Source organism: Salvelinus fontinalis, chromosome 23 (assembly GCF_029448725.1).
Source record: "Salvelinus fontinalis isolate EN_2023a chromosome 23, ASM2944872v1, whole genome shotgun sequence".
Classification (NCBI taxonomy): Eukaryota; Metazoa; Chordata; class Actinopteri; order Salmoniformes; family Salmonidae; genus Salvelinus; species Salvelinus fontinalis.
In genome coordinates, this window is record NC_074687.1 from 30989544 (window position 1) to 31003568 (window position 14025).

The 14025-nt window shown below is 44.5% G+C and overlaps 2 protein-coding genes across 4 annotated transcripts in view; one reads left to right on the forward strand and one right to left on the reverse strand.

Annotated features, from left to right (window-relative positions):
• Window positions 1-5714, forward strand: part of LOC129821473 (nebulin-like) — an 81282-nt gene extending 75568 nt beyond the window's left edge. Inside the window, exons 132-139 of the mRNA XM_055879157.1 lie at window positions 87-179; window positions 799-891; window positions 1339-1446; window positions 1683-1869; window positions 2708-2800; window positions 3949-4089; window positions 4321-4424; window positions 4722-5714. Of these exons, the coding sequence (XP_055735132.1) occupies window positions 87-179; window positions 799-891; window positions 1339-1446; window positions 1683-1869; window positions 2708-2800; window positions 3949-4089; window positions 4321-4424; window positions 4722-4895 (993 nt within the window). The 3' untranslated portion in view covers window positions 4896-5714. The remainder of the gene's footprint in view (window positions 1-86; window positions 180-798; window positions 892-1338; window positions 1447-1682; window positions 1870-2707; window positions 2801-3948; window positions 4090-4320; window positions 4425-4721) is intronic.
• Window positions 5715-7090: 1376 nt separating this feature from the next.
• Window positions 7091-14025, reverse strand: part of LOC129821115 (telomere-associated protein RIF1-like) — a 33136-nt gene continuing 26201 nt past the window's right edge. For all 3 annotated transcript variants that reach the window (XM_055878424.1, XM_055878421.1, XM_055878422.1), the window contains exons 29-34: window positions 10719-10850; window positions 10351-10437; window positions 9973-10088; window positions 8970-9123; window positions 8672-8795; window positions 7091-8350 (exon numbers count right to left, since the gene is read on the reverse strand). In XM_055878424.1, the coding sequence (XP_055734399.1) occupies window positions 8085-8350; window positions 8672-8795; window positions 8970-9123; window positions 9973-10088; window positions 10351-10437; window positions 10719-10850 (879 nt within the window). In that variant the 3' untranslated portion in view covers window positions 7091-8084. The remainder of the gene's footprint in view (window positions 8351-8671; window positions 8796-8969; window positions 9124-9972; window positions 10089-10350; window positions 10438-10718; window positions 10851-14025) is intronic.

A 14025-nucleotide genomic window follows, 5' to 3' on the forward strand; every position in this document is an offset into this window, starting at 1 on the left:
TGGCTTACGGTTGCTCTCTGTGTGTATGTCCATTGTGACATCTCCTCTACTCTGCATGGGACTCGTGCTGCTGATCTGATGTGTAGATAAAGTACAAGGACTCGTTGGGGCAGGGCACAGCCGTCTCAGACCTACCAGAGGTGAAGAGGGTCCGTGAGATGCAGAAGAACATCAGCTCGGTACTAGAGGAAACCATTGAACCCACCAACACGTGTTTCTGTGTTTTTCACTGGGTTTAGTTGACATTTGAGCATGACCCTCCCTCACCTGACCATCCCTCACCTCCTTAAACCGTCTTCTTTATCTCCTGACCCTCATCATCAACCCTCATATACTCCTTTTATCTTCCTGCATCAGCGATGCCCATCGGTTCAGGCTGGAGCTCCCTGAGCTACAGCCCCTGTCATCAACAATCAAAATTCCCAATTTAACACATCCGTCCTTCTCCCTCCTATCTATCCATCCATCCACCTTCCAACATCAGTAAATCACCTTTGACTCTCCCTTAATTCCAACCTCAGCCAAAAAAAAACTCTACGATGTGGCTCCCTGTTTTTGCTTTTCCATTTTCCCCTTTCCATAACCTTTTTTCCACAAGTTTTTATCTCCTCTCCACAGCAGTGTTCTGTTAGTTTTGTGTTATTATATCTCCTGTTTTAGTGTGGCAACTAACATCCTTGCCATGCTGTGGAGGCTACAGATGTTTTAGTGTGTGTGTGTTGGGTTGTGTGATTGCTGTCTGTGTTGTTGCAGTGTGTCTTACTGTCCCTTGGGGGGCATTGTGTTTCTGTTCTGTAGGTGTTGTATAAAGACAGTTCTGCTAAAGGAACACCCCAAGTGTTCACTCCGGAGATGGAGAGAGCGAAACGGAACCAAGAACAGATTAGCTCGGTACACCAGCCATGACCTGTGTGCCCCTTTAGAACCCACGTTAACCCTCTCTAACTTCTTCTTCTGGCTTTAGTTAACCATATTAATCAGATACACAGTAGTCAGCCTCTACTCTCCTCATCTATTTTAATACCACTCACCAGCTGTGATGTGTTGTCAATATTATCATCGCTAACCCACTCGCCAGTTGTTGAAACTAGTCAACTTCCTCCTGTTCCCCTGACTTTCTCCCACTCCTATCACCCCCATTAAGGATAGGAAAACACACTCCTAACCCCCTTATGAATTGGGACACACCCTCTTAATCCACACCCACTCTGAATGTTTGAACCTCCCTGCTAATATCATCTGTCGGAGGTCCCAATAATAAGCTCTTCTTAGAGTGGGCCTATCTGTTAACTCTGGTGCTCACGTTGTTCCTCTGCTGTCCTCTCTGCCATCCCACAGGTGTTGTACTCTGACAGCTTCCGTAAGCAGGTCCAGGGCAAGGCTGCCTTTGTGTTGGACACACCTGAGATGAGACGGGTCAAGGAAACACAACGCAACATTTCTGGAGTTAGTCTCTGGTTTTTCTACATGTTATTAAGCTTGTAAAGAGTAATGTATATGTAATAACTGATGCCAGACAAAAATGTATAACTGTCATAATTCGTACCAATGTTAAACCATACCACTTAAATAGAACTAGGCTTTCCACTTAGTCCTTTATTAAAATGAAATAACACATGCCATACCAAGTTGATGACGCATTCCCTACCGATGTAAAACCATCCCAGTGCTGTGTCCACCAGGTGAAATACCACCAGGACTTTGAAAGGACTAAGGGCAGCTTCACTCCCACTACCTCTGACCCTGTCATGGACCGCGTGAAGAAGAACACCCAGGAGTTCAGCGACATCAACTACCGTGGCATCCAGAGACGCGTGGTCGAGATGGAGAAGAGACGCGTCGTGGAGCACGAACAGGAGACTGTCACTGGTACCCAATAAAACACACACACACACACACACACACACACACACTGTAGTTCCGTGAATCAATCTGAAACCGTGCTACAGCCAGTGGTGGAAAGTACAAACACTTTCAAATACTACTTAAGTCGTTTTTTGGGGTATCTATTTTTGACAACTTAATTTTATTCCACTACATACCTAAATAAAATAATGTACTTTTTACTCCATACATTTTCCTGACACCCAAAAGTACTCGTTACATTTTGAATGCTTTAGCAGCACAGGAAAACTGTCCAATTCACGCACTTATCAAGAGAAAATCCCTGGTCATCCCTACTGCCTCTGATCTGGCGGACTCACTAAAAACAAATGCTTATTTTGTATATGATGTCTGAGGGTTGGAGTATGCCCCTGGCTATCCAAAAACTAAACTAAAACTAAAATGGGGCTGTCTGGTTTGCCTGTCTGTCTGGTTTGAATTTTGAATAATTTATACTTTTACTTTTGTACATAAGTATATTTGAGCAATTACATTTACTTTTGATATTTAAATATATTTAAAAACAAATACTTGTTGATTTTTTACTATGAATGTGTCTTTTGTGTTCTTTTTCCAATGCTGGCTACAGCGCACTTGACATTTAAATGTAAATCCCAACTGAATCTTACCTAAAATCAATGCGCTAATTTAGCCTTTAAAAGCCACATTATCTACAAACGCGGTCGGATTGAATCCAAGCCTAGATATACGATGTACTTCTTAACGCAGAATGGGTCAGAATACGTACATGGACAATTAAGAAAATTGCAGGTATTGGAAACCCCAGCAGACCATTAAAACCTGTCTGTCTGTTCACCCTCAGATCTACGTGTATGGCGCACCAATCCCGGCTCTGTGTTTGACTATGACCCTGCTGAGGACAACATTCAGTCCAGGAGTCTGCACATGATGTCAGGTGAGACACGCCTGAGCATGACATGATTTATATTACAGGAAATCATATAAATTAAAGAATTCTGAATTAGTTATACAGGTAACAGCCAAAATAATGGAAACACCAGCAAAGTGTCTTAATAGGTCGTTGGGCCACCACGAGCAGCCAGAACGGCTTCAATGCGCCTTGGCATAGATTCTACAACTGTGTTGAACTCTGTCAGGAGGAATGCGTAACAATTCCATCATTTAGTGTTTTGTTGATGGTGGGGGGAAACGCTATCTCAGATGGCCATGGCATATGGTTTACATCGTTTTCATGCTCATCAAACCATTCAGTGACCATGTGTGCCCTGTGGATGGGGACATTGTCATCCACTCCCATCAGGATAGAAATGATTAATCATAGGTTGAAGGTGATCACTCAGAATGGCTGTGTATTTACTGGCGTTTACCTTGCCCTCTTTGTTTATTCCATGTGTAACTTTGTGTTGTATGTTTCATCTTGGCCAGGTCACAGTTGTAAATGAGAACTTGTTCCCAACTAGCCTACCTGGCTAAATAAAGGTGAAATAAAAATAAATATTAAAACGAGGAATAAAATACCCAAGAATGGAGCTATATCTGGGGAGTACCAGTACCAGATCAATGTGACCTGTCCTTGCGGGCATGCGCTCCTTTCCTTCTCCTGTAGTCCACGATCAGCTCCTTGGTCTGACTGACATTGAGGGCGAGCGTGGTTGTTGTCCCGGCACCACACTGCTAGGTCTCTGACGTCCTCTCTGTAGGCGGTCTCATCAGGCCTAGCACCTTCTTGTCGTCAGCAAACTTGATGATGGTGTTGGAGTCATGCTTAGAAACACAGTCGGGATTGAACAGGGAGTACAGGAGGGAACTAAGCACACACCCATGAGGGGCCCTGTGTTGCTGCCTACCCTCAACGCCTGGGGCCGGCCCGTCAGGAAGTCCAGGATACAGTTGCAGAGGGAGGTGTTCAGTCCCTGGGTCCCCAGGTTTGTGATGAGCTTGGAGGGGACTGGCACGCTGCCGGCCAATTACGTGGCGGGGACTACGGAACCCTCATTTACTCACGTGTTTCCAATATGTTGGCAGTTACCTGTAGCTTAAAATACAAAAATGATTCAACCCATGACATTCCTTATCTGACAGTCCAAGCCCAGCGACGCAGCAAGGAGCACTCCCGCTCTACCAGTGCTATGAGTGGTGTTGGCGATGAGAAGTCTGAGGTGTCTGAGGACCCAGGACACCACATGTCGCTATACAGCAACGGCTTCACTCTCCCCTCTATGGGTAGGTCTACTGTAGTAGGTCCTCCTCTGCTCAATCACAACCAAGTTCAGATATCACACCACCAAACCACTTTGGACCACTTGAAGTTTGTGTCCATATGGATTTAAGACCTATATATTCAAACCTCATCAATACTTAGTATAGTCAGTACCATGTGCCCACTCCTCTTTGATAGAAGTATCCATAACTAACTTTGACGGCTGACTTGACTGTCTTTCCTATCTCCCGCAGGCTACACACACACCAAGACCGTGGAGCTGCAGCAGAGGTCTTCCTCTGTAGCCACCCAGCAGACCACAGTGTCCTCTGTCCCCTCCCACCCCTCCACCACCGGGGTGAGTACTGTACCCATGTACCATGTGTCATTACCATGGCAACCAGTCCTCAGTTTATTGGCTGCTGCTGCTGACTGACTGTAAAACAGAATTAGACATTTTATTGCCTCCGCATTGGGAAGGGAGATGCCCGAAAAACAAGGAGTCCTGTGTTGGGAGTTTTTGGCAAAATCCATTTGGTGGGATGTTGTGCACTATTTTGTTCCAAAAATGGATTTGAAAAAAAGATGTCAGTAAACCATCCACTGCTTTCTTTATCAGCTACCATGACTAAAATACATGTTTTGTCCCTTTCAGAAAACGGTGCGTGCCATGTATGACTACTCCTCTGCCGACAGTGACGAGGTGTCCTTTAAGGACGGTGATGTCATCGTAAACGTGCAGGCCATCGATGAAGGTTGGATGTACGGCACCGTGCAGCGCTCAGGCAAGACTGGCATGCTGCCGGCCAATTATGTTGAGGTTATCTAAAGACAAGGCCTGCCCATCCCCCCCAATCCTTCCTCCAGAGTGTGCGAGACATCCACTAGGCTCCCTGCCCCTACCTGGGTCACTTCGTAAACCTTTTGTGTAGACTAGTGCTTAAATTAGATTTTAGTAGCTGTGTAACGATTATTAGTCTACTATAGTATAGTGTCTACATGAAATTGTTGACGCCCGTTTCATTATCCCCTGTGGATGACGTAGAAATAAACATACCAATATATAGACTACTGTTGAATGTTAAACCTTGTTTTGCAATAACAATGATATGACAAAATCCCATTGTGTAAATTGCAGGCAAATGTATTTATCAGTTAAATATTCTTAAAGCTTTAAAGTTAACTTTCACACAAGAGATGGGCTACATGCAATGTAAAAGAGAACGTATGGAGAGAATAAAGTTGTATTATCACCTAAGTCTACAAGGGGTTGATGAAGAAAAAAAATACAAAGGATGTGTGCCATTGCCTCAATGATCTAACCTTAAACCATGGGTCTGTTCAGGATGTAACATTACAGAAAGTTCAGAGAAATGTATTGTGTAGAACAGATGTTTGTTCATCAGAGAATAGGGAACCATGTCAGCTCTATTCATTGTATTTCCATCTACAACGTTCAGAGCGTTTCACACCCCAGTTTCTGAAGAGTTGTGCGTTCTGAAGTTGTAAAAGAGTAGCCTCTTCCCTCCTGAAGGCTGGCCGCTAGTTGCATGTGTGTTTTGTTTCTTTCAAGTACCTAGGTCTGGGGGTCAAGGAAGACATATACCTTTAATCAGTAGCTAATAAAGCACACCACGCTCTGCACTAGTGCCGTCTTGTGTTCCTATTTCTGTACCTTGTGGCCTCCTCACTTCAATTTAGCTACATTGCAGTTCAAAATGCAGAACCGGAGAACATGGGAGCAGTGAAACTGACGTCAGTGCTTTGCAGTAAAGCGTCCTGAGTACAACTCAGGATAAACTGCCCATAACACGACAGAAAGGCCCCAGGTTCGAGCCTCGTCAACACACTATCACCCTCCTTGACAACGCACCATCCAGTTGCACTATAGAAGAGGTTCCAATTCGGTAGCACCACTGGCAACAGGATCACATCCGGCCGTGATTGGGAGTCCCATAGGGCGGCGCACAATTGGCCCAGTGTTTCCTGGTTTGGCCGTCATTGTAAATAAGAATGTGTTCTTAACTGACAAGCCTAGTTAAATAAAAACAAATAACCAGGTGGCGAATCACATCTCTGCATGTCTGGCAGACATATCAGTGTGGATGACGGATCACCACCTCAAGCTGAACCTCGGCAAGACGGAGCTGCTCTTCCTCCCGGGGAAGGACTGCCCGTTCCATGATCTCGCCATCACGGTTGACAACTCCATTGTGTCCTCCTCCCAGAGCGCTAAGAACCTTGGCGTGATCCTGGACAACACCCTGTCGTTCTCAAATAACATCAAGGCGGTGGCCCGTTCCTGTAGATTCATGCTCTACAACATCCGCAGAGTACGACCCTGCCTCACACAGGAAGCGGCGCAGGTCCTAATCCAGGCACTTGTCATCTCCCGTCTGGATTACTGCAACTCGCTGTTGGCTGGGCTCCCTGCCTGTGCCATTAAACCCCTACAACTCATCCAGAACGCCGCAGCCCGACTGGTGTTCAACCTTCCCAAGTTCTCTCACGTCACCCCGCTCCTCCGCTCTCTCCACTGGCTTCCAGTTGAAGCTCGCATCCGCTACAAGACCATGGTGCTTGCCTACGGAGCTGCGAGGGGAACGGCACCTCAGTACCTTCAGGCTCTGATCAGGCCCTACACCCAAACAAGGGCACTGCGTTCATCCACCTCTGGCCTGCTCGCCTCCCTACCACTGAGGAAGTACAGTTCCCGCTCAGCCCAGTCAAAACTGTTCGCTGCTCTGGCACCCCAATGGTGGAACAAACTTCCCCACAACGCCAGGACAGCGGAGTCAATCACCACCTTCCGGAGACACCTGAAACCCCTCCTCTTTAAGGAATACCTAGGATAGGATAAAGTAATCCTTCTGACCCCCCCCCCCCTTAAAATATTTAGATGCACTGTTGTAAAGTGGCTGTTCCACTGGATGTCATAACGTGAACGCACCTATTTGTAAGTCGCTCTGGATAAGAGCGTCTGCTAAATGACTTAAATGTAAATGTAAATAAAGCTAGCTGTGGCGTGAGCTTATGGAAAATGTTTATTCTCGTTACAGCAACTTGCTTATTGATTCAAGGTATATCAATAATAATTTTGATATTGACACAACCTGTGAAGATGAGCCAGTAAAGTTTATATAGACCAAAAATAAATAATGAACAAAAATATAAACTCAATGTACATTTTTCATTACCTTAATTTAAAGATCCCAGCTGCTGAGGAGTATTTCTGTATTAAAGCCCTTTGTGGGGAAAAACTCATTCTGAATGGCTGGGCCTGTGGTAAGTTAGCTTCCTGGTCCTGCTGTTGCACGTACGTGCTAACATATCACCACGTAGGCTGTTTTAGCTCCATTGAAAATGAATGGGCCACTCCACCCCCCGCTGCTCGCCTGGAAAGCCCTTAAGAGTCATCAATTCAAAATATGATGCCCACCGACTGTAAGCGTAAAAATAGACCATTACACTTTCCATCCCCCTATACATCCAAAATAATTGCCCTCATAAGGGTCCGCATGCTTTACTTAAGTACGCAAAAAAAAGTACCCTCATACGTTTTCGCATCCTTTATTTATGCACGTAAAAAGTGCCACCCTCCTGGCCAGTATTTATTGCTAAAAAGTCAATTCATGGCAAAGTCTTGGAACAGCCAATCAGAGACCATGCTTCCCTTTCACTCTTACCATAGCGACAGTTAATCATCATCACCCCACCTTTCAGGCTAAAAAGATAAGTAAAGTAGTGAGCATTTATAAAACACCTCCCTCACCCATCAGGAGAAAGACAACAGGAGTTAAAAACATAGATCCTAGTCAACTTGTAGCACAGTCCTGATTAACTCTGTTAAGAGTGTAATAGGAAAAACAGCGATTGGGGTGTTCAGGTTCGAAGTCCATGGGGGCTGAGGGGCCTGGCCACCCATATAAAAAAATCTCTAAAAATTCAAACACTAATGTCAATAGGCACCCTCAATTGACATCACGTCGGGCAATCCAAACCCCGTAGACCGTTTTGATCAGAGTCCACTGTCCTTGTTCTGAGAAAGTAGTCTGCTCTGCAGCTGCACCACTACATTCTTCATCATCTCTCCCAGCTTATCATGGAGCTGAACAAGCTGGTCAGGGGAGCAGCGGCTCAGTTCCTCCCCAGCTAGACGAGCTCCCAAAGACTCCGCCTCCAAAAGAAGATCCCCCTCAGGCCTCTGGTGGTCAGGCCTGTTCTGGTCCAGTCTCTCCTCTGGACCCTGCTCCATGGACACTGGCTCATCCAACATCTCTGTGGCTACAGCAGGGATCAGAGAGAAGACCATGTATGACATACTGTAGACGAGTGATATTAGTAATACTACAGATCACTTAAACTAGATTGAAGGTTTATAAAAAAAAAATTTGCGCCATTGTGATCTAAAAACAAATAAAACAGTAATTCAACTGTGGCCTAGGCTGGGTTACAGTACAGCACTGTGACAACTGTTGCTTTTAAAAGGGCTAGAAATGTGATTGATTGTTAAAGTAAAATATTCAATTCAAATTGCTTGGCACCAACAAAACCATTATCATTAGGACATTTTTCCAAAGTGTAGTGTATTTGGTAGGAACTCACCAAGGGCCTCTCCAGGAGTCTTGTCCTCCTCTTCCTGGTTCTGAGGAAGGGTTGGCTCCTCCAGCTCTGATGTCATGTTCTCCATCTCTTCAAAACTCTTCAACTCATCACTACGGCCCTTCCGCTGAAGCAAGGACAAGGCAAACAGTCAGATACAGCCCGTTCAGGTGGGTTTTATCTGCAGTTATAATCTATGTCGGACAATTATTTATCTGGTAAGATAAGGTGAACAGAAGAGATTTCATGTTCATTTTTTAGAAGGTGGTGGAAAGTTAGTTTTGAAAGTTTTAGGCATTACCTGCTGTTCGTGGTATGTTTTAAGTGCTGTCTTCACATTAGAGATCTTTGGCGAGCGAATGGGAAGGTTCTTGATTTCGCTGGGTGTGAGAGCACTGAGGTCTCCAACCGTTTTGATATTACGGGCACGCACAAGATGACCAAAACCACGAGGCCTATAGGAAGAGAGAAAATAAAAAAATAAATCTCTCCATGTCTGGGGGGAAAGATCCCAAACGGTTTACTATAAAGTTTTGGATGTCAGCAACACTTTTATTCGGTTTATTTGACAGGGACAATGCAAATAAAATCCACATTTCTGGCAACCTTTTAATGCGTAAAGTAAATGTCGGATAAAAAATGTCAAGACAGGCCTGATGGAAACAGAAAATTGTCTTCCAAATGTCGACAAAACAATATGCTAGACAACATGGGAACTTTGTTGGTAAAATGAATTAAGCGAGAAATGATGGCGGAAACGCCTTTATGCGACAATATTGATATAAAACCATCATATTGAAGTAAACGCGATATGTTGTCTGGTCCTCCCACTACGACTCAGGAAAGCATGCCGTTTATTAGGCTACAGATGAAATATATTATGATGAACTTCACAGGGAGGTGAAAGTGCACAGTGATGAGCTTGATGCTCCTTTCAATAAATTGAGGGTCTTATTCTGGTGACATGATGATCAATACTTGGCTGCCGTTTGACAACTAAAAAGAATCTCGCTCTCTTGTCCATAATCATCAACATGTAGGGATTTTTTTGGGGGGGGGTCGGGGGTGGGGTTACATTAAACCGCAAAATATTTTTTTTGTGTACACTACGTTATCAACACACTGCATTTTATCCACAAGTCAATTTGATGGAAACCTCTGGTGTGAAAATGCACATATTGTTTTAATGCAGATTTTAGAACATTCACATGAAAATCTGTTGTCAATTGGATGGAAACCTAGCTAGTATGTCAGATTTAGCCAGCCAGAAAAAAGTTCTATCATTAAGGGATTTATGTCCTCACCACATGTTGGAGGTGATCTGAGGCAGTACCGCCTCCACAGGAGTAGAACAGCTGACCAGGGCCGGGTACACACAGTCCTTAGGGATGGGCCTTGGCTCCTGGCTCATCTCTGAGATCTGAAACAACATTCATCAAGTCAGCCACTGATCAAAGGAATTGGACTCATACATTTGTTCTTCAACAATCATGCACTTTGAGATATCATGCATTTCTGTATGCAGTAAAATGAATGTCCTTGTTCTTGATAATAAGGTTTCTATAATCGGATATATTTGGTTAAAAATGATTGAATTTGGATTTAAAAAGGTAAACCGTGTTGCATTTATGATCATGTCTGAAAATAACTTGGGAACTTCCTGTGTATCTGGGGATACATACCAGGCATTTCTTGGAGCTCTTGTACCCCGGGCTGCAGAGATTGCGTGGACTAAGGATCAGTAGGCCCTTTGTTGGTGTTGTGATATACTGCAATATAGAGCAGAGGTTAGGCTAAGAGTCAAAATGTAAGACATCAAAACAAAATAAAGGCAAAGTTCTGTTAATCTGTGGCCACTTATAAAGTGGTATTCTCACTTGATATCTGCATGATTAACTAACATATTCTACACATTGTCTCCCATTGATGACGATGAATGATTTACGCGAAAGTCCAAGTGGCACATTCTTAACCCTAAATCAAGCCTATAAGGATTTTGTGCAAACTATATAAAATGACATTTAATAAACATCACTAGTGGAGCATATACCTTAGGCTGAGTGATGCTGCTGCTGGCAGTTTTGGCTCTTGGGGAGCTGGATCGGATGATCGGGCTGCGACGGTCAATGTCATCTGCCAGCTCCTGGTGTTGGATTGGGTCGGCAAATGATACTCGTCGAGACTGCAAAATATAGATTCATTTAACACCGTTTTCAGAACTTGCTAATGCCATTTTAGATACATCAAGGTTTTTCTTCAACTGTATGTAATTTTGAATTCATACTGATTTAGTGAAATGCAGATAATTCTAATAAATGCATACAGTGCCTTCAGAAAGTATTCCGACCGCTTTAGTTTTCCCGCTTTGTTACGTTAAAGCCGTATTCTAAAATTGCTTAAATATATATAATTTTTAAATCCTCAAATCTACACACAGTACTCCATAAAGACAAAACAAGTTTAGACATTTTTGAAGTATTCAGCCCCTTTGCTATGAGACTCGAAATTGAGCTCAGGTGCATCCTGTTTCCATTCATCATCCTTGAAATATTTCTACAACATGATTGGAGTCCACCTGTTGATTTATTTAACCTTTATTTAACTAGGCAAGTCAGTTAAGATAAATCCACTATAATTGAGAATTTCATTAAGCATTTTTCTACGGCTGGCCATGCTTTCCACCTGGCTACCCCTACCCCGGTCAACAGCACTGCACCCCCCACAGAAACTCGCCCAAGCTTTCCCCATTTCTCCTTCTCCCAAATCCAGTCAGCTGATGTTCTGAAAGAGCGGCAAAATCTGGACCCCTACAAATCAGCCGGGCTAGACAATCTGGGCCCTTTCTTTCTAAAATTATCTGCCAAAATTGTTGCAACTCCTATTACTAGCCTGTTCAACCTCTCGTGTCCTCTGAGATTCCCAAAGATTGGACAGCAGCTGCGATCAACCCCCTCTTCATAGGGGGGGGACACTCTTGACCCAAACTGCTACAGACCTATATCTATCCTACCCTGCCTTTCTAAGGTCTTCGAAAGCCAAGTCAACAAACAGATTACCGACCATTTCGAATCCCACCGTACCTTCTCTGCTATGCAATCTGGTTTCAGAGCTGGTCATGGGTGCACCTCAGCCACGCTCAAGGCCCTAAACAATATCCTAACCACCATCGATAAGAAACAATACTGTGGAGCCGTATTCATTGACCTGGTCAAGGCTTTCGACTCTGTCAATCACCACATTCTTATCGGCAGACTCAACAGCCTTGGTTTCTCAAATTATTGCCTCGCCTGGTTCACCAACTACTTCTCTGACAGAGTTCAGTGTGTCAAATCGGAGGGCCTGTTGTCCGGGCCTCTGGTAGTCTCTATGGAGGTGCCACAGGGTTCAATTCTTGAACCGACTATCTTCTCTGTATACATCAATGATGTCGCTCTTGCTGCTGGTGAGTCTCTGATCCACCTCTACGCAGACAACACCATTCTGTATACTTCTGGCCCTTCTTGGGACACTGTTAACTAACCTCCAGACGAGCTTCAATGCCATACAACTCTCCTTCGTGGCCTCCAATTGTAAATGCAAGTAAAACGAAATGCATGCTCTTCAACCGATCGCTGCCTGCACCTGCCCTCCCGTCCAACATCACTACTCTGGACGGTTCTGACTTAGAATATGCGGACAACTACAAATAACTAGGTGTCTGGTTAGACTGTAAACTCTCCCTCCAGACTCACATCAAACATCTCCAATCCAAAGTTAAATCTAGAATTGGCTTCCTATTTCGCAATGAAGCATCCTTCACTCATGCTGCCAAACATACCCTTGTAAAACTGACCATCCTACCGATCCTCGACGATGTCATTTACAAAATAGCCTCCAACACTCTACTCAGCAAATTGGATGTAGTCTATCACAGTGCCATCCGTTTTGGCACCAAAGCCCCATATACTACCCACCACTGCGACCTGTACGCTCTCGTTGGCTGGCCCTCGCTTCATACTCGTCGCCAAACCCACTGGCTCCAGGTCATCTACAAGACCCTGCTAGGTAAAGTCCCCCCTTATCTCAGCTCGCTGGTCACCATAGCAGCGCCCACCTGTAGCACGCCCTCCAGCAGGTATATCTCTCTGGTCACCCCCAAAACCAATTCTTCCTTTGCCCGCGTCTCCTTCCAGTTCTCTGCTACCAATGACTGGAACGAACTACAAAAATCTCTGAAACTGGAAACACTTATCTCCCTCACTAGCTTTAAGCACCAGCTGTCAGAGCAGCTCACAGATCACTGCACCTGTACATAGCCCATCTATAATTTAGCCCAAACAACTACCTCTCCCCCTACTGTATTTATTTATTTTGCTCCTTTGCACCCCCTTATTTCTATCTCTACTTTGCACAGTCTTCCACTGCAAATCTACCATTCCAGTGTTTTACTTGCTATATTGTATTTACTTCGCCACCATGGCCTTTTTTTGCCTTTTACCTCCCTTATCTCACCTCATTTGCTCACATTGTATATAGACTTATTTTTCTACTGTATTATTGACTGTATGTTTGTAATACCCCATGTGTAACTCTGTGTTGTTGTATGTGTCGAACTGCTTTGCTTTATCTTGGCCAGGTCGCAATTGTAAATGAGAACTTGTTCTCAACTTGCCTACCTGGTTAAATAAAGGTGAAATATATATTTTTTTTAAAGAAGAAATTCTTATTTTCAATGACGGCCTAGGAACAGTGGGTTAACTGCCTTGTTCAGGGGCAGAACAACAGATTATTTACCTTGTCAGCTCGGGGATTCGATCTTGCAACCTTTAGGTTACTAGTCCAATGCTTGAACCACAAGGCTACTTGCCGCCCCAGATCTGGGAAGGACACCAACAATTTCTGCAGCATTGAAGGTCCCCAAGAACACAGTGGCCTCCATCATTCTTAATTTAAATGAAAGAAGTTTGGAACCACCGAGACTCTTCCTAGAGTTGGTCGCCCGGCCAAACTGAGCAAGGAGGTGACCAAGAACCCAATGGTCACTCTGGGAGAATCTTCCATAAAGACAACCATCTCTGCAGCACTTCACCAATCAGGCCTTTATGGTAGAGTGGCCAGACGGAAGCCATTCCTCAGTAAAAGGCACATGACAACCCGCTTGGAGTTTGCCAAAAGGCACCTAAAGACTCAGACCAAGAGAAACAATATTCCCTGGTCTGATGAAACCAAGACTGAATTATTTGGCCCGAATGCCAAGCATCACGTCTGGAGGAAACCTGGCACCATCCCCACAGTGAAGCATGGTGGTGGCAGCATCTTGCTGTGGGGATGTTTTTCAGCAGCAGGGCTGGGGAGACTAGTCAGGATCGAGGGAAAGA